This window comes from Mobula hypostoma, chromosome 10 (genome assembly GCF_963921235.1).
Source record: "Mobula hypostoma chromosome 10, sMobHyp1.1, whole genome shotgun sequence".
In the NCBI taxonomy this organism is placed as follows: domain Eukaryota; kingdom Metazoa; phylum Chordata; class Chondrichthyes; order Myliobatiformes; family Myliobatidae; genus Mobula; species Mobula hypostoma.
In genome coordinates, this window is record NC_086106.1 from 59,490,538 (window position 1) to 59,511,874 (window position 21,337).

General features: G+C 40.7%; 1 protein-coding gene across 4 annotated transcripts in view; it reads right to left on the minus strand.

Moving 5' to 3' along the window:
• slc25a14 (solute carrier family 25 member 14) overlaps window positions 1–21,337 on the minus strand; it is a 58,252-nt gene that overhangs the window by 8,382 nt on the left and 28,533 nt on the right. For 2 of the 4 annotated variants that reach the window (XR_010019511.1, XR_010019512.1), the window contains exons 5-9: window positions 19,887–19,982; window positions 14,106–14,230; window positions 9,961–10,096; window positions 8,900–8,980; window positions 6,406–6,897 (exon numbers count right to left, since the gene is read on the minus strand). Coding sequence is in view for 2 of the 4 variants with exons in the window: in XM_063060579.1 (XP_062916649.1) it covers window positions 6,856–6,897; window positions 8,900–8,980; window positions 9,961–10,096; window positions 14,106–14,230; window positions 19,887–19,982 (480 nt within the window). In the remaining 2 variants the exon portion in view is untranslated. Of the gene's footprint in view, window positions 1–918; window positions 6,898–8,899; window positions 8,981–9,960; window positions 10,097–14,105; window positions 14,231–19,886; window positions 19,983–21,337 lie in introns of those variants that run through there. The other 2 variants (XM_063060579.1, XM_063060580.1) reach the window with 2 other exon arrangements.

Below are 21,337 nucleotides of genomic sequence, written 5' to 3' on the forward strand. Positions count from 1 at the left end.
ATCCATAAAATAATACTGCTTGTAGCCTTGGTCCAGTGAGCAGGTAACACAGGTCAGCCAGATGAGTCTGAGCCAACAAAATCAATAAGCATAAGAATGGAGGATTTCAGGAATACAGGCAGCAACAATTCTGAGGACCCACCATCACAGAAGTGGATGAATGCATATCGGAAATGTGGAGATTACTGTACATCGGGATCAAGAGGAACATCTGGCCAGCGTAGACTCTTATTCCTGTGTGTTACTTTTTCTTTTCTTTGACTGTTCAGGGTGGGTCAGAGAACCCTAGTAGGTGTGCGCAGATAGTTAGTTTTGTATGAGTCAAGTGTTTTTAACTGAACCAATAAAGCTGTCAGTTGACACACACACAACGCTAGAGGAACTAAGTGGGTTAAGCAGCATCTATGAGGGAAGAAACTGATGATGCTATAGGCTGAGACCCTTCATTAGGTTTATTGAGGGAGTCTATCAAGACCCCCTTATAATCTCACATTTGATTCAAACTGCCTAGCCTCTAACGGTGAGATAAAATACTAGGAACCAGCTAGAGGGACTGATAATGGACAATGTCCCAGGAGTAATATTACCATTTCTGTGGAATCGTCAAATCCTTGATGAAGAAATATTAGCAGTATAATAGCAATAAAAGAACTAGTCCTACAAAAACAACCTCTGGCTCAAAATTCAGCAAAACTGAAGAGCTGATTGTTGACTTCAGAAGGGAAAGCAGGATGAACATGTGCTGGTTTACACTGAGGGATCAGCAGTGAAGAGTCAGCAGCTTTAAGTTCCTGGACCCAATATATAGATGCAATCATAATGAAAGCTCACAAGCTCTTTACTTTCCTTAAGAGATTCAGCTCGTCATTGAACACCAACAAACTTTTACAAATGTACCGTTGGAAGTATCCTGACTGGTTGCATCGTGGTCTGGTTTGGCAATTTGATGGCGTAGGAGTGCAGAAACTGCACATAGTGGACTCTCCTAGAACTTCATGGGCACATCCCTCCTCATCATCTGTAGTACCTGCAGGATACACTGCCTCAAGAAGACAACATTTATCAAGGTTCCCCACCATCTTGGTCATGCCATCTTTTTGCAGTTATCATCAGGCAGGAGGTACAAAAGCTTTAAGATCCATATCACCAGGTTCAAGAACAGCTACTTCTCTTCAACCACTAAACCAACCTGCATATCCCAAATCACCATTTTAGCAACTGTATGACTACTTTGCACTAAAATTCTTTTTTCCCCCCTCTAATTGTGTATTTAAAATAAAAATTGTGTATTATATCTTGTGAATGCTGCTTAAAAGATGTTATTGCCTGACGCAGCTGCAATGGACTTGTGCATATGATAAATTCAACTTCAAATTTTTTTCAGTCCGCTTTCTTGCTATACTTGAATATTTCATTTGGTTTAGGATCTTAATAGGTTTATTATTTTTAAATGTATTAATGTTCAGAAATGCATTGATGAGTTGAAATGCTTGAACAGCAAATACTGATAGAGTTAATAAGTGGTAGCTTTATTCATCACATTATTGACTGTATTGGAAAATCAGATCGCTTTATCTGACTTAAGAACTAGAGGTGCACAAAGGGATTTAGGACATTACTGTGGAGTTGTATAGGACATAAAAACTGGCTCATCAGCTCACCACGTCCACGCTGACAACTTTGACCATTCAGTCTAATCCCATACTGTATCCTTCCATGCCTTGTCTATTTACGCCTGTCCAAGTGCCTCTTAAACAGTGATTGGACTTGACTGCACCACTTCCTTTGGCAGGACGTTCTACATAACAACCACTGTGTAGAAACTTTCAAATTCCTTCTATTCACTGTAAACTAATGACCTCTTAATTTTGATACCTCTACTATGAGAAGGTGATTTTGTCTATTTATCTTATTTATGCCTCTCATAATCAAATACACCTCTATCAGGTGACCCTTCAGCTTCCTCCTCTGCAGGTAAAGCACGCCCAGCCAGTCCAGTTTCTTCTCTCCATATGTTAACATCCTGGTGACTATTTTCTGCACTCTGTCTAGTGCAGTAATATCCTTATGGAGGATCAGAACTGCACACAACCCTCCAAGTGCAGCCTAGCCAGTGTTTGGTAAAGTTGCAATATAATGTCCTGACGTTTACGTTCTAGGGCCCAACCTAAGAAGTCAAGATTGCCATATGTGCCTCTTCACCACAATATCTACCTGTGCCACTGCTTTCAGGCGACTATGGACTTGAACCCCACAGTCCCTTTGTTCATCAGTGTTCCTTACTACAAACTGCTTAACATGTCCTACCTCTATTTGATATAAAACACATCAGCTTGTGATAGTTGAAATTTAAATGCTCTACCCAACTTTCCAACAGATCTCTATTTGGCGGGAGGAGAAGATGGCAGCATGCCTGCGTGTGCGCAGCCCTCCAGTGAAAAATGATATCGTATCTGTTAAATAGGGGCCGTGGACAATTTTGATTTGATGGAGAATGGACGTGAAAGCACAGAGGAACATCTGGAGAAATTTCTGAAACGCCCGTTTGCTGCTGTTGTTACTGTGTGGTCGGGAATCTTTCAGAGGGTAGGCCTCAAAATCCCCAGCCTTGCCTGCTTTTGGCGACCGAGAAGGAGGGTGAATCGTTCGGACAGAGATGGCGCTCCGTACTCGGTGTCGGAGAGCTGATCAGAGCTCGAAGTTTTCGGATGACTCAGAGTCTGATTGTGGTCGGCATGGCAGGGAGAGTTTTTCTTCCTCCTCCCGTCTGTGTGAGATGTGGGACATTTGAGAAATTTTGAACGTTACTGTGCTCATGGACTTCTTCATCAAGTTATGGTATTGTTGCACTGTTGTAACTATATGTTATAGTTATGTGGTTTTGTCAGTTTTTTCAGTCTTGGTCTGTCCTGTGTTTTGTGATATCACACCAGAGGAAATAATGTATCACTTCTTAATGCATGCATTACTAAATGACAATAAAAGAGGACTACGTGTCTTCATTATCATATTTTGCTGTCAATCTTCCTTCCTATCCAAACCACCACCAACTTGCAAGCCATCCATAAACCTACTTATCACCCACCACCCCCACCCCCTCATTCACTTATCAACAAAGATCCCAGTACCAATCTCTGCAGCGCACTGCAGGTCATATTTCTAAATGGAAAACCATCCTTCAATCACTATCCTATGTCTCCTATCATCAAGCTAATTTTGGACCCAAATAGGGAGTTTGCCTTGGACCTTGTGTGTCTTTACCTTCTGGACCATCTACCAAGCATGGCCTTATCAAATGCCTTAGAGTAAATAGAGTCCTCTACTGTGCCATCTTTTCCTCCTCAAAATACTTCAGTTAGTGACAGGAAGAGAATTAGTTCCACACTGTGTGGGAAATTAGGATCTGGAAACATAGTTTTGTGACACAATCAAGTCAAACTAAGAATACAAATAAATCTCATGCAGTTTTAAACAGAATGAGTCAAAGGTGATCAATTGACATGGGGAGCATTGTGCGTTCATTATTTTTACATTATTACACAACATCAAGTTATGCAGAGTGAACTGAGCAAATCCAATTGCATATTCAATCCCCACAATCTTCATATAAACAACAATGTACAATATCATAAACAGTGATTAGACAGTCACCAGTACATTTACAAATCTGTTCCATAACAAGACAGTTGTATAGTCCTTGCTGCATGAAACCTGACCAGCACATGTCCAGTGCAACATGCAACAGGTGCTGCAAAAGATTTGCTGGTTGTAATTTAAAAAAAATCTATTTAACTTACTCTCTACTGGGACAAGAATTTACTCTTACTCCCATCATACTGTTCACTCTTAATAAAGCTGCAACACTAAATGAAAAGGGCAGTAGGTTGTGATCTACAAAACAGACTGCTCCTATGAAAGTTTTGCAGTGCCCTTGGGCAGACCCAACCAGTGCAACAGTGAAATTGTCCAGTGACTACTAGGACAGATTTCAGTTCAGTAACTCACAGGTTTATACATTTTTAATGACTTGACGTCTCATACTTACAAGAGGGTTATCTAAATGTAGCTTCAAAACCAAACTCAATTTATATAACTGTCCAACAATGTACAACACTGCGTATAACTGTAATCATATTGTAATAAAATTAATTGCAAAACAAAAACAGGAAGTGCCAAGTAGCTAAGATTCTGAAAATGATGGAACAAAGATTGTCAGAGTAACTTGGGAAAATCCTTTAAAGAATAAAACAAAAAAAAAAGTTAGAAGATGTTCAATGAAAACTTTAATGGGCTACCCAATTTTACCAGTCAAAGGAACAGAACTGTAGCTGCCTTAAAAAAACATGAATTAAATAGGTAATGAAAAACAAAACTGGAAGACGATTTGGTCTATAAGGGATTATGATGCCAATATGTCACAATGATAAAGCTTACAAATTCCAAGATACCAGCTTGAGTTGTACTCTGTAGAACTTAGAAGATTGAGTGGTGGAAATTGAACAGTTAAGAATACAAAGAATGGACAAAGTGACATGGTAACTCTTTCGAGTGGCCTGGAAGCATTAAACTCAGTGAACAGTGGCTCAGCTTGCAAAGCCCACATCCCTTGATAAAATACATATTAAAAAATGCAAGCAAAGTCTAAAGCTTACAAGCTAGGAAAAAAAATCTGACAAGGTAGAAGTGGAGAATCATCTTCCATACACAGTAATAATAATCAATTAACGATTGAAATTTTTTTGTTACGCTGATATTTCAGGCACTGGCAAAAGGCAGCTTGACAGACCCACAGAAACTTGAAACAAAAACACAGGCAAATGAAACAGCATCTGAGGAGAGAAAAACAGTTAACGTTTCAGGCCAGAGAGCCTTCCTCAGAACTGTGGGAGAGATGAGGTGTTAGTTTTCAAGCAAAGCTTGGCGGAGAAATGAGGCAGAAGACAAAAGACTAGATGGGGATGGGTTCAGTTAGATCAGGTGATAAGGAGCAAGAGTACTGATTGGTATGGAGCCTATCTATAGAAACAGGGTGAGACATGGACATCAGCAATAACTGGAAATGATGAGACACAAGTTAGATATCCATTCTAGAAAACTGCAAAGCGCCTATAGGTAAGGTATTGTTCCTCAAGTTTACATTGACCTCATATGGCAGTGAAAGAAGATACAGGCAGGCAGGCAGGTCAGAATGGGAGCGGGATTTGGAGTTAAAGTGGCATGGAACAGGAAGTTCAGGGTCACCGCTATGGACTGAACACTGGCATTTTTGGTTCCTCCAGTGCAGAGGAAACCACATTGTGTTCACCAGATGCAGTGTACTAGATTGGAAGAAATGCAACAGAATCACTGCTTCACCTGGAGGGATGGTTTGAGCCTCTAGATGGTAGGAAGGAACAAAGTACATGGCCAAGTATTACATCTCTTCTGGTTGCATTGGAAGATGTAATAGGACAGAGAGCAGTCGTTGGGGACAGAACATTACACTGGGTATTCATGAAGAGAATGGTTTCCATGAAATACTGAAAGAGGAGGAGAGAAAGATATATTCTATGGCAGGATCATGTTGCAGTCGGTAGAAATTGCAAAGTGTGATTCGCTGAATACGGACTTGGTGAAACCCTAATAGGAGCAGCTGGAGATATTTACCAAAGAAATCTCTCGACCTTCCATTATCAAGTTCAAGCAATGGGTGATCACATAAAGCTTGTCATGACTCAGTTATAATCATACTTCAATATCAACATGGATTCTAGGACTGGGACACCTTTCATCTGGTAAAGAGGGAGGAAAAATAACTACCATACTACTGAAAATACTTCTATCTGTGGACTGTTGCCCCCTTCTCATTTGAAGAATTACAGGTTCCTCCAGAACTATATCATTATAAAAGGGGAGAAGCACAAACTGCAAAATCAAAACAAGTCATCACATTTAACTACAGCGGCAAACTGGAATGGCAAACCCCAAGAACAAATCTCAAGGAACATGGAACAAGCAACTTAAAATATTGGTTTAATCTGGGTGGATAATCAATTCTTTTTTAAGGAATCTTAATTTGAAATTCTGGAAAGCACCATAGAAATAAAGGTTGTATTAGGCCGTTATTTAGAAACTTTCTTCAATGCACAGGTTTCCATACAGCTTTTCTTTACAAATAGTTTGGTCTCACTTTCTATGAAGCCTTAAAACAGATCCAAGGCACAAAGACAAGGAGCTATAAATACCTATTTACTGACTGACTTAGCCACTTCTTTACATCAGGTTGTGCAAAACCTAGCAATCCTGCCTTTGCTCTATGTAACTCTCCAACTTGAAGATCGAGCTTTAGAAAAAACTGCTTTATCAACCTATTGCTTCATGGTTAGAAAGGGTCCCGTTTTCTAATTTAGGATTTAAGACACTTACCAAATCCAAATTAAAGTGATACCACAAAGATAAGCTAAACCCAAGTTTTATCCTTAACCTCCACAACTCTTTCCACAAACTGCACACTGTCTCTGTGTACATTTGCATGCCCAGCTGATGTATAATCTTTGTACACATCGAAATCTCCGTGTGCTATGGCACAAATGGGTCTGTATGCATCGGGAGCAGGCCCGTGCCCACGGCTGCCTCTGATGAGCTGCTTTCAACTGGACGGAGAAGTCTTCTATCCTTCCAAATTTTCAGAGACTGAGAATCTGTCCTGTGCACAGATCTTCTTTCCACATAATGTCATTAAACTCGAATGCAGCAACATTCATGCATAAACCTGAGGCGAGGGTGGAAGAAAAGGCAATGGCATGAAGGCTGCCTTCCTTCAACAAACAAATGCCAGGCAGCAGCACAAGCTTCAAATAGTTTTTAGGATATAACTTAGATGGGGAGTTTCCGGAGTTGCTCATATGTAATGAAGAACTGAAAGAAACAGTTAAGTTCAATAATGCAGCTCAATTTGTTAATGCAAGTAGAAAACTTTCCCATACTTAGTCTTGAGACTCTGAAAACCTGAAATAGGAACCCAAGAAAATTCCAGCAATTTTTTGAGATAAGAAATTTCTATGCACTACAGTTTAAAATGACCAGCCCCCATCTTGTAATCCTTTTGCTTGCGACTCTCGCACTAGTGAGACCAGCTCCAAATCTACCCTGTCAAGTTCCCTTGGTACCTTATATGTTTGAATGAGGTCAACGTTTATTCTTTTAAGCTCTAAAAAATAAGTAATAATAAATACAGAACCCTATTCCTAGTGGGGTGACGGGAAGTAGGGTTCCCCTGGTCCTCACCTACCACCCCACCAGCCTCCGGGTCCAACATATTATTCTCCCTAACTTCCACCACCTCCAACGGGATCCCACCACTAAGCACATCTTTCCCTCCCCCCCTCTGCTTTCCACAGGGATCGCTCCCTACGCGACTCCCTTGTCCATTCGACCCCCCCATCCCTCCCCACTGATCTCCCTCCTGGCACTTATCCTTGTAAGTGGAACAAGTGCTACACATGCCCTTACACTTCCTCCCTTACCACCATTCAGGGCCCCAGACAGTCCTTCCAGGTGAGGCGACACTTCACCTGTGAGTCAGCTGGGGTGATATACTGCATCCGGTGCTCCCAATGTGGCCTTCTATATATTGGCGAGACCCGACGCAGACTGGGAGACTGCTTTGCTGAACACCTACGCTCTGTCCGCCAGAGAAAGCAGAATCTCCCAGTGGCCACACATTTTAATTCCACATCCCATTCCCATTCTGACATGTCTATCCACGGCCTCCTCTACTGTAAAGATGAAGCCACACTCAGGTTGGAGGAACAACACCTTATATTCTGTCTGGGTAGCCTCCAACTTGATGGCATGAACACTGACTTCTCTAACTTCTGCTAATGCCCCACCTCCCCCCGTACCCCATCCATTTATTTATTTATATACACACATTCTTTCTCTCTCTCTCTCCTTTTTCTCCCTCTGTCCCTCTGACTATACTCCTTGCCCATCCTCTGGGTATTTCCCCCCCCCTTTCTTTCTCCCTGGACCTCCTGTCCCAGGATCCTCTCATATCCCTTTTGCCAATCAACTGTCCAGCTCTTGGCTCTATCCCTCCCCCTCCTGTCTTCTTCTATCATTTTGGATCTCCCCCTCCCACTCTCAAATCTCTTACTAGCTCTTCCTTCAGTTAGTCCTGACGAAGGATCTTGGCCCAAAACGTGCTGTCTGGCCTGCTGCGTTCACCAGCAACTTTGGTGTGTGTTGCTTGAACTGCAACTAACTCTGTTTCCCTCTTCTGATACTGCCTGAGTGGCTGAGTATTTCCACCTTTTCTGTATTTGTTTCATCATTTGTACCACGTTAGCACTTGCCTGCACGTCAGTAACACCAGGCACAGGAAGACGCTACAGGGCCTTTCGGAAAAATTCCTCCTAAAAACTAATGGAAAATATAGAGGAAATCCTGTAGCAATCAGATTTAACCAATTTCATGTTGGTAAATCTGCTGATTCCAATGGAAAAGAGAATAGTTCACTTTAACATTACCCTTACTGGAAGAGGCTGAAACACATCAACCCATATCACTTATCACTCCCCACCACCCCGCCGCCCCCCCCCCAACACTTGCTAGGGAAGGAGATAACTGGATGAATTGTGTAGAGAACTACTGACTTCATTATGGTCATATTAGCAAATATTTACTCAGCTATCCGGTATAAATATAAACTGAAGATTTATCTGACACTCACACACACTTGCTCTCCAAAAGCTCATTTTGTCAGACAAACAGATCGTAGAGATGACACTGAATGAAAATGGTGGCAGCTTGTCTTCCAACTTTCTAATAGTTCCTTCTGTAATGACTGAAGGAATATTCTGCACATTTACAAAAAAAATTACTAGCACACAGAACAAGAAACAAAGGAAAAGGATACAATGATATTCCAAGGCCCAAGCCGTAACCAGTTTGGCCAGAATCCTTTGTACAAAGCGAAGAAACCTTCAGTTTTGCAGATCTAAGAATGCATTAAAAAAGAAATCCTTAAACACTGCCCTTCTTTCCCATTGCTCCCCACTATATACTATAATAAATTTTTTCACTGAGATATCTTTACTGGTTTCCTCCCTCATCCTACAGGCTAAATGAATGCTCAAACTGAGTAATTCTCTCTGAGTCAGAGAGATACAGCATGAAGATGGGTCCTATGGCCAACTGAATCTAAGCCATCAGCACCGATTTACACTGATACCATTTTCTTTTCATTCCTCTCAGCTCTCCCCAGATTCTACCACTCACCTACACACTAAAGACAATATACAGTGATTAATTAACCTTCCCTCATTCCATATAGCTTTGGAATACAAGAAGAAATCAAAGCACCCAGAGGAAGCTCGCATGCAAACTCCACGTAGACAGCATCTGATGCTGGCTGAGGCAGCAACTCTATTAGCTATATCTCTGCGCGAATCAATCTGAATTTGTCCTAAATTCATATTTTTAATCTCCCTCTTCATTACAAATCCTGTAGTATAGGCTCATAGCTAATGCCTTGCCACCTCACAAAATCCTGTTTATCACGGTAGAAATTATCCTCGACTATTTAAAATGATCACGTCTCTAAGGTACAATTTTATGGGATATTGATGCTGCAGGTACTGCCCATCATGAGAACACATGTCACTATCTTGTTTAACAGGTCAGAAGCGGCTCATGTAACTGGTACAAATCCAGATCAGCAGCTGAAGTCATTCAGGAGAAATTTAAATGAGTATTGGCTCCAAATGTGCAGCGTTTTTTTTCTGAAGTAAATCACCTTAGTAATGAGGGAGAAGTGGTAAGCTTGGACACAAATGGTCAGTAGAGGGGCTGTTATATATAAATGACCACTGGAATGTTTATCTGCACAAGTGCCTTGTTAGTACACATCAATACAACTGTCTCTACCTTATAGTAACAAGTGCAAAGTTTCTGTTAACACTCCCTGTTTAGACTTACCTGCAGGAGACCATCGAGGGTCCCCTTGTAAGCAACACGATTCCCCAAGTCCACTTTCTGGTTCATCATACGAGTCCGCACCACATCGACAGGATTGGAGGCCAAGGCACCAGCCAACCCACAGGTGAAGCTCGAGCTGGAAGAGCAACAAATAGGAACATTGGAAAGGTATGAAGTACTTAGGTCCTTGAGTCTCCTCTACCACTCAATTAAGTAGTGGCTGACTGGCAATTCCACTTTTTTTGAAGAATAACCCATATATTAAAATGTATTCATTTTATTTTATTCAGAGATACAGCGTGGAATAGACCCCTCAGGCCCTTCAAGCTGCACTGCTCAGCAACCTACCTATTTAACCCTAGGTCTACTCGAGGGATAAATTACAATGACCAATTAATCAAGTAACCAGTATGTCTTCGGACTGTGGGAGGAAACCGGAGTACCCAGAGAAAACACATGCACACACAAGAAGCAACGTACAAACTTGCTTACAGAGGATGTGGGAATTGAACTCTGAACTCTTAAGCTGTAACAGCATTGCACTAATTGCAACGCTACTGTGCAATGTTCCCTCTGATGTGCGTGTGCACACATCTTTTCTTGTTAGCGCAAAAAGTTATTTAAAATGTGCACAAAAGGCTGTCAGCCTCCACCTCTTGCCATGTTAAGTATATCTCATGATCATACACAACCACATTTCCTTTTCAGGTTTCTGATGCGGACGGTGTTAACAACGTGGAGTTTGCAATGTTTTGTCTGTAGGTTTTAGAACTGGCTTATTTATACTGTTTTTACTGAAGAAATTATGTGAATTCCAAAGAAGCAAGCGGCGTGAAACGCAAAAGAACTGCTAGTTCATTTAAAGCGGAACGGCTTATACAGTAGAAACAGCTAAACTGAAGGCTCCTGAGGTCAGGAACATGCAGCTACGAGAAATATTTATGTAAAATACAGAAACTGGTGTTACCTGTGTGTACCGTCATGATGCATAAGTTGCTGGAGAATTTGCAAGTGGGAAGAAGTGGAGTGATATTTGGAAACTTGATTTTTTTAAAAGCATCATTTAGCAAGCAAATCACATGCAAAAGTGAGAAAATCCTTCATTACCCGCTACAAACCTGTTGCATATGTTTTGAGCAGATGAGCGAGAGCAAAATGATCAAACCCAGAGATCATCAAATTTCTTATTGACAGTGTTTTGCTAGCTGTTAAATATGTCTAAATATAGAATTCAGTGCGCACATGTTGTCACTGGGCAAAAAATTATACAGACAAGATTTTTGCACACTCTGGTCATTACAAATTAGAGGGAACATTGCTACTCTGGCACCCAAATTCACAACTGGAGGCAAAAGTCCAAGTCACACGGCTCAAAAACAGGCCCCTTAGCCCAGCATATCCATCTACCTATCAATCCCATTTACCCAAAGCCTTCTAATGAATGGGTGATTCAACTACTTCATCTTGTTAGCAAATGTACATTCTCTGGAGAATAAGATTGAGGACCTAAGAGCAAGATTGATGTAACAGAAGCAAATGAGGGATTGCCACATTTTGTGCTTCACAGAGACATGGCTCTCTCTGGACAATCTAGATATAGTGATAAGACCTTGGAGTTTCTTGATCCATTGGATCTTTCCCATACAGTCAACATTGGAGGCTAAAATGTGCTGCCTGAAGGAGTGGTAGAGACAGATACAATATTTCAGAAGCATCTCAAAAGGGCATTGATTACCAAGGTACAGAAAGCTACAGACCTAATAAGAGTACATGGGAATCGTGTGGATAAGTACAATAGGCAACAAGGATATGCGAGGATGAAGACGTGATTCTGGGCTGCACGACTCCTTAATGCATGGCATTCTACACTATTATCCCAGTAGTTTTTGGATAAGGTAAATAATTGTTGATCCAACACAAATGCTTATAGAACCATTCTGGTCCAGTCCTACCAACTAATGTAGCTGCCTGCTACCCCTTGTTCCAGTTTAGCCAATCTCTTTGCTCAGTCAACAATGCTCCCAGGTGTTACAACCCTTCAACCATTGAGGACCAGGTTTACACTCTCATTGTTGCAAGAGGCCTATTCTTGGGCAGTTTATTCTGATAACTTCCCATTCTTTAGTTATGCAAAATTAACTTAGTACAGTAAGGCTGGACAAGAGAGACGAGACTTTTTTTTCCTCCCAAGGCTGCATTTCCATGAACAGTATTCTTCACTATCCTACTACTATTTATTAAAACGGAACAGGATAGAAAAACCTTCGGGAGGATTAAAAGGGTGAGGACATAGATAATGAATGCCAGGATCCAGGGAATTACTCAGGAACAGAGCACATTGGTGTACATGTCCAAGGATTCCTGAAAGCAGGCAGATAAAGTAGTGAAGACTTGAGGGAAAGTTGTCTTCATTAGCCAGAGCATACAATATAAAAGCAGAACGGCAATGGTACAACTATATAAAACACTAGCTAGAGCAGTGTTGAAAAACTCTGCAGTTCTGGTCTTCAGATCATGGGAAGAATGCAAATGGACTAAAGAGGGTACAGAAGAGATTCACTATTATATTGCCTGGGATGGAGCATTTCAGCTATGATGAGAGATTGAATAGGCTCCAAGATTTAGGTCACAAGACAATACTAGCGACAAATCTTTGGTGCATATAACTATTCAAGTGGATTATAGAAGCAGTACTCTCAAAATAAACTGATACAAATGGTTTACTGGAGTGTTAATTAAGCAGCAGTGTTGGATTCAAAATTCATCTGTGTTATGTTTAATGGCTTCAGTCAGCAATCAATGGAAGATTGGTTAGGATATATAGATAGTATGGAATCGGGCAACGGAAGAATGTTCAGAGACTACATATAGGCCCCAATGTTGCCAGTTCTGGTAACTTCCACCATTTTATCCAGGCTTGTATCAGATTATCATGTCTACACATAAACAGCAGTGACTCTTCCTCATTAGTTGATTTTGGAAGCTTATAGGTTAAAAACATGACAGACTTCTCAGGAGGCTTTAAACTTGTTGCATCTAGCTGAAAATGAAGTGTTCTAAAGCACTTTCTAGATAAATAGTGCACTATTTTAGGGGAAATTTCATGGAAGTTCATCAGCATCAGTTTTTGGACTTGTACAACATTTGGGAGCATTGTTACTTTCAAGTAGTACTTGGTTCTCCTTGCAATCTGGCTTGATTAAAGTTCCCAAACACCAAATCCAACAAAAAGACAGGATTGCTTCTGAACTTTTGCTGGGTTTGCTAACCTTTTCCCAAGACTCAGCTGTATCAACCTGGATGATGATCTATTTGAGTAACATGGAATGAAATTAAGCAACTACTCCTGACAGAGCACTTGTTAGAATAGGTTATTCAATGCAATTCAGAGATTCCTTTAATGAACAAATCTCCAAAAGATATATTTTCCAGGTAATTTCAATTTGCGTTGTCTTGTGCGCAGTTCCAGTTGAAGAATGTGATTACGCTGGAGAAGGGACTAGGAAGATTCACTTGGATTGGAGGACTTCAGTTATAAGGTGAGATTGGATAGGGTGGACTTGTTTTCCCTGGAGTGCAGGGTGCTGATGGTTGACCCAGTAGAGGTATATAAAATTATGAGAGACATAGATGGAGTAAATAGTCAAAAGTCTTTTTTTCCCTATGGCAGGGGTATCAAAAACAAGAGGGCATAGGTTTAAGATGAGAGGGAGGAGATATAAAAGGGAACTTAGGGGTATATTGTTTTCATATACACAATGTGGTTGATATTGGGAACTCATTGCCAGAGGAGGTGGTGGATACAATTACAACCTTCAAGTGTCATTTAGTGAAGTACATGAACAGTATAGGCAAGGCATAGAAGGATGCAGACTTAATGTGGGCAAATGGGATTAGTTAAAATAGTTGGCATTGAGGTGCTATGCAACACTAATTCTAAACAAAGCAACCAAAATGAGGAGCATTACGTAGTCATTTAAATTTCTGAAAAATACTGTTCAGTGGATGAAACCATTTTCACTTCACTTCTTTTCTCTTGACCCTTACTCCACATCTCCTATTCCTATCATCCCTTTAAATTACCTTGGAACGATTGGTCGAGGTTAAAAATTTCTACAGCAATGCAAATAATTGAAGAAACTTACAGGAAGTGTGTGTAAACAGTATCTCCCATGAAGCCAGACAAAATGATGTATTTTTTCGTAACATCATACACAGGTAACTCCACACCCACAACAATGGCTGCTCGCTGGGCAGTGAGGCTGACACCCTGTATATCACACAAAAAAAAAATCTGAAAAGCAATCACAGCTTATAATACAAACAAGTAAAGGTTTTACACAAATGCAGAAGAACTCAGCCAGAAAACTCCATCTGTCGAAAGAGAAACCAGTTAATCATTTTAGGTCAAAGACCCTTCAACACAACTAACAAAGCACGTCAAAGTGGCAGGGAAGATGGGAGAGGACAATGGGTGAAACAAAGCAAACATTTATCAGAGGGTGAAATGAAGTAGCCATTAAATGCTCAGTTAATTAAGTTTCTATGCATGTGAAATGTGTTGGTAATCTTGTGAAATCTAGATGATGTTGTACGGTTTGTCTTGCTGAGACAATGCCTGAATATATAATGGAAATCTAAAGGTGCAGTCAGGAATGACAAGCACAAATGGCTAGTCCTGATACATACAGACCCAACATGGGACAACCATCTTGAGCTGGCACAACTGGTGCAGTCAGTCAGTATGAGTTGCACAGCTCAGAAACTCTTCATCTCCTCATGCCCATGCCTCCTATTGTACCTATCTACATAAATTATCCACATTAGGCCATGGCAGTTCAAATACTTTTGTTTAGAAGCTTAAATTTTGTGATTGTGTTTGTGTCACCATCTCTTCAAACAGCACATTCCACACTCTGGGTAAAAAAAATTCCCTTGAGATCCCCTCTCTCACTGAATAGCTTCGGCCTCTTGTCTTTACACTTCCCATATGAGTAAAAAGATTTTATTATCTACACTAGCAATGTCATTTATTATTTTATATACCTCTATTAGGCTAACCCTCACCCTCCTCTGCAACAGGGATAACAAACTCAGCCAATCCAATGGTATAAATGAAATGTTCCAATCTAGGAAACTTGGTCAATTTGCTCCATACTGTCTCCAGTGCAATCACATCCTCCATGTAATATGGCAAATGGAACTGCACAGAAAACTCCTGATGAGGAGTCAGAAATATTTTTGTAAAGAGATCTGTGAACATACCTAATTCACCGTTCATCAACATTCTCTAGAGCCCTTTTTAAAACTTGCCTTTCCAAAGTGCATCATCTTCCATTTGTCAGGATTAAGTTCCATAAGCCATTACTCTGCTCAATAACACCACCAACTTTGATGTCATCTGCAAGATTATTAATCAAACCCCAAATATACGATAGTGATCGCCACAGAAACTGTTACCACGGAGCAATCTCTGGGTGGTGGTGAATTAAACAAAGGGAATGGGTTTGTGGGGGGGGGGGAGGGTGGAAAAGACAGCAGCTTCCATCAGATGCAGCAGAGTTGATGAACTGAACTGAGAACACATACAATGCTGCACATCTCAGAACTGCACCAATTGTGCCTGCTCCCAGCCTTGACAGACATCTCTTCCCACCAAGTTGTGGACAATTGACTTGTGGGGTTGTGTTATGTTCCTGACAGACCAGCGAGATGCAGCAGTTCGCATCAAGCTCCCAGTACAGCATGGACTAAGCAAGGATCTGCACTTGCTTCCCAGCATAACAGTACTACCAATGAGTAAAAGTTACAGTAACTCACTATCAGTGGCAATTCCATTCACTCTCTCATATCTAAAACACATCCAGAGGACAAAGTGAGGTATCAGGGTTTTTATCCCCAGCCTGAGGAAATAGGCAGTTAGATTAATATATCCCATGCCTATCATCTTTTCTATCCACATCAGCTAATTTCAAAAGAAAAAGCCTTGCGCTTGTATACCACCTTTTGTGTTCACATCAGGATTTTCCACTTAATGAATTACTTTTAAAGTGCAGTCACTGTTCCAATAAACAGTCACCTCCTACTAGTTAAGTGTGATAATGACTAAGTTGGCTGAAACTGATGGAAATTACCAATGTTTTCAGAACTACTGTAATCTATCCATAAGTGCAGTTAAATACAGAATAAATGCAAAAGCCCTAAATGCATTGGTCCAACTCTAGCCACCAGTTACCACTTTGCATCCCGACAGGACTCCAACAGCAGAACAGGAGTTCACTGGATTTCCTTGCTGTTATAAGACCATAAGATACAGGAGCAGAATTAAGCCATTTGGCTCAACAAGTCTGATCCACCATTACATCATGGCTGATCTAATTTTCCTCTCAGCCCCAATTTCTTGCCTTCCCCCATATCCCTTCATGCCCTGACCAATCAAGAATCTATCAACCTCCGCCTTAAATGTACATAAAGACTTGCCTCCACAGGTACCACAGGTACTTGTGGCAACGAATTCCAATTAATTATCTGTCAGCCTACTCACTTGGCTGGAGAATTTGCAGCAGGAAAACAGTTAGGTAAGCAAACACTGAAGAGGTTGCACAGGAGACTCACCAGGATGCTTCCTGCATTGGGGCAAAACAATTATAAAGTGAGATTGCAACACACATCAAAGTTGCTGGTGAATGCAGCAGGCCAGGCAGCATCTATAGGAAGAGGCGCAGTCGACGTTTCAGGCCGAGACCCTTCGTCAGGACTAACTGAAGGAAGAGTGAGTAAAGTGAGATTGAATAGGCTGAGTTTGCTTTAACCAGGGAGAGGGATGTCTTGATAGAGTTAGATAAAATTATGAGGAAGTTAGATAAGGCAGTAGATAATAAAATTCTTTTTCCAGGATGGCGCTTTAAAACTAGTCTAAGGTGGGATGAAGAAGGTTTAAAGGAAATTGAATCACAAAGGGTAGTTAAAGAATAGAATACGCTGCCTGAAGAGGTGGCAGAGGCAGTTAACTTCACAATATTTAAGAAGCATCTAGACAAGTACTTGAATTGCCAGGGAATAGAAAGCTAGAAATCTAATGTGGGTAAATGGGATGATGGCAGACAGGTACAAATGGGCAACATGGATATGCTGAGCCGAAGGGTCTTTTCAGTGTTATACAACTTCACGATACTCACCAAGGCCAATTATAGCCAGTGACTAATCTGCAACAACTTCCCTTCCCATTAAAACTACCTGAGTACTTCAAGAATGTAGTTAAGAAGCAGTAACACCACAGAAACAGGCCCTCTAGTCAGTACAGACTTGGTGGACCATCAACCATCAACTCACACTAAACCCATTTTATTCTCTCCACATTTGCAACTCTTTCTAAATTCTACAACTCACCCATAAACAGAGGGAAATTTACACTGACCAATTTAACTACCAACCTACACACTTATTTTTGGAATTAGGAGGAGACCAAAGAACTCAGAGGAAATCTTACTTGGTATGGGGAGAACATGCGAATGCCACACACATAGAAGCCATTAAAATCACCGGACCCGTGAGGCAGCAACTTTATTAGCTGCGCCACCATACCGACCAAAGATATTCTTGTCTCCCCTAACTCCTGTCATATTTCACTAGATGCTGGCTACCAGTAGAAAAAAAACTCAGCTTTCACATATACGGTTAACCTTTGGTTATACCTTATCACAAGTCCTGCATTCTCTCTAAACTGAAAGACATTTAGCACAGGCTAGAAAGAACATTACATTGCCCTTGAGGTCCACCATGATCTCCATTCCCTACCTTCAGACTATGCTTGCAACTGGAACGAGAACTCAGTGAACTAGATTGTCTCAAGGTTACCAAAGCCTAAAATTTCTGCTGCTTTTATACGCTTGGCTTCCCCTCTATTTTTGATGCATGTTCACATGCTACCTTCCCATCTGGGCCTCAACAAAGAGTCGGGCTTTCAGCCCACCATGTTCATGTTATCAACCCACCAACTAACCCCATTATCAGAACCTGGACTATCATGAACTTGAATGTTGTGAGAGTCTCTGCCTCCACCACCTGCTCAGACAGTACATTCCAAATTGCAATTACTCCTCCTCTTACCCTTAAGCCTCTTACCCTAAGTCTATGTCCTCTAGGTTTTGATATCCCTGCCATGGAGAAAGTTTTCTTAATACTACTGTATGTTCCTCAAAACGCTGTACGCTTTCATCAAGTCCCCGTAGCCTCATCCGTTTATAACAAAACAAATCCAGCCTATCCAGTTTCTCTTCATAACTGAGATGCTCCATTCCAGATAACCCTCTGGTCTGTCTCCTTTGCAGCCTCTCCAGTACAATCACATCCTTCTTAAAGTGTGGTAACCAGATGCTACACAGTACTCCAGCTGTGGCCTAACCAACACTTCATAAAATTCTACCATAACCTCATGCTCTTCTATTTTGTAAACAGGTATACCATTAATCTTCTACAATGTTCTAATCTACCCGTGTTGCCACCTACAGGGATCCTTGGACTTGTACAGGGTTCCTCAATACTCCCCAAGGTGCTATCGTTCATGTACATGTATAGTCCTCTTAGTCCTCCAAATGTGCATCAGCATACACTTAGCAGAATTAAATTCCACCTGACATTGCTCTGCCCATTTTATCATTGATGGATATCACCCTGTAGTCTACAACTAGCTTTGTCACTATCAACAACACAACTGATTGGTTGTGAATGCTATGTTGGCGACACTTGCAGGCTTGCCAGAAGAACAACTCTTGCTGAATTGATATAAGGTAAACGATGTATTTTATGCATGTTTTGATGAAAATGTGAGAAAGAAAGCTCATCGCTTAGTAATCTCTCTTTCAGATTTTACGTCATCAGCAAACAACTTACTTCCAGATGACACAGAGGTCCTTACAGGCTTTTGTTTCAGTATCCCATTGTCTCCATTGGAACCTAGCAATTTTATTAACCTTATATTTTGTTGACAAATTCAAACTAATTGTCAGATAGGACCCACCCCCTCCCACTAAAATCAAGCTGACCATCAATGTTATTTCAAATGCACATTAATCTTATCCGTCAAAGTACTTTTCCCCAAACAAGTTCTCTTCAGTTGAGACCCAAGCTCAGGAATACTTTCCTTAAACCTCCTCTCCTTCCATATAAATAGGAGTATATATAGCATTTTATTATTCTGATATAATATTTTACATTAATTGGTGTCGGGTATTCTGTGAAATGGTTCTGAGTTTTACCACATTAAAAAAAATATATATAGTCTACATGCAAGCTTTGCTAATGTGCACAAAGCCCGGGGATATAACTAAACCCCTGCCTAACCTTCTCTGCTTGCAGTCACTAAATATCTGCAGTCCCATTACTAACCTCTAATGGTTACACTGTCTCCACATACAATCAGACTCAACATCTTATAGACAACACCACTGCTCTACAAACAAACTTCTCAAATCTACACTCCTAAAATCTCACTCCATCGACTCCCTTCCTAACAGTCTTACAGCTCCATGCCATAGCAAAAGTGTTAAAACAAAATAAATCAGTTCATCAGCACCTCCATCACCAGTACACAGGCTGTGCCCAAGTAGATCATAATTATAGATGTAAGCTATTGAACATCTCAGACCTGTTCCACCATTTTGTAGTTCCCTGTGACCCAGATCACCTTTGCCCCATAAGCTTTGTTTAAAAATCTATCAATGTCTAAAATCAATAATTGACCTAACATCACTTTCATCTCTGTGCACCAAAAGTGACCATTTCAGAAAAGAAACAAGTTTCTTGGAACTAGCAGTGAGCAGCTGCAGCTGTGTACCTTATCCTAGCACAAATCAGTTTCAGGAAAGCAGAGAAGTGGATGAACAACTGAAAAGACATTTCTGGTACAGTGACCACTGAATACTTACTCTCCATAAGCCTCTGGTACCTTCTTGCTGGTAGATATTAATGAAATTACCAATCATACTTCCCTGACAAAGCTCACTTCGTGCTTGCATGCGTATCTGAAAAAGAGATTAAACAAATAAAAATTCACACTTGCTGCAGCAATCACGAAGAGCATTAGAATTAGGGGTTGTTTGCAATAGCTTAGTTTATAAAGAACATTCATTCCTTAACAATGTATTTCAGTAGTCTGCCTTATGTGAAATTTAGGATTTCTTAGATCTCAGAAAATATCAGCACCAGTGGATAAGATGGTAAAAAACGCTTGGCTTCATCAGCAGTGGCACAAGAGCTGAAACATCATGTTCAACTTCATAAAAAGTTGATAAGGTGCACTTGAAATATTGTATAAACTTTAGGAAGGATATGATTACATCGGAGAGGTTGCAAATGAAATTCACCTGACTGGATCAACGGGGCTTGTCTTCTCTGAGGGCTGACCTGATAGAGGTTAATAAAATGAGGAGGATAAGGTAAATAGTAAAAATGTTTTCCTGATGGTGAGGTGTCAAAGACAAGAGGGTATAGGTTTGAGCTAGAATGTAAGAGTTTTAGAGAGGATCTGAAAGGGATTTTTTTTCTACAGCAGTGGTTGGACTTTGAAATTTACTGAATCAGAAGGCATAGAAGGCTACGATAAGTAAATGGGATTAGTGGAGGTTGGTAAAGCAGGCAGCACGGACAACGTGGGCTGAATGACCTACTTCTGTGTTATACAATTCCATGACTGTTATTTCATGATACATCTGCATATGCAGATTCGAAATTTCCATAAATGAAGATGGCATGTAAACCTTAGTCATGATGTGGTAGGTGCTGCGCAACTACTAGCAGTCATTTCAATAAGTGAAAACCTACCACAGCAGCAAAGCACCAGCAGAACTCTCAAGTCCTTCGCAAGAGTATTTTTACATGCCCAAGTCCGGAGAACACAATTTGCATATTTTAACTGAATACCAACACCACCAAAGGGGTCCCCATTAAGGACTATGGAGCAGTGTTATGACTATGATTTCAGGGAAGATGGAGGTGAAGTGCCAAGGAATAATGATGCCGTGGAATCAAGTCTGAAGTATTTAATGAACTTGTGGGAAACTGAAGTGATTCTTAAATTCAAGGGATACGGTCACCCCCTGTGCAGGCAAACTACCAAGGGAATTTATTGCTATTTACAAAGCATTTACAGTTACCTGTTCTCAATCTCTCCCTCCATTGTGATCTCTTTAGTTGCATAATAGGAATCTTCCACAGCTCTATCAGAACTAAACAGTAGTCACTGTGCTTTAATAGAGGGCAACTGATACCTTTCTTAAAGAAACTGTAAAATGCAGCTCAGATCCTTCTTCAACCATTCCATCAAGACAATAAAGAATCATATAAAATAAACAATAAAGAGCTCCGGGAGGTCAATAAC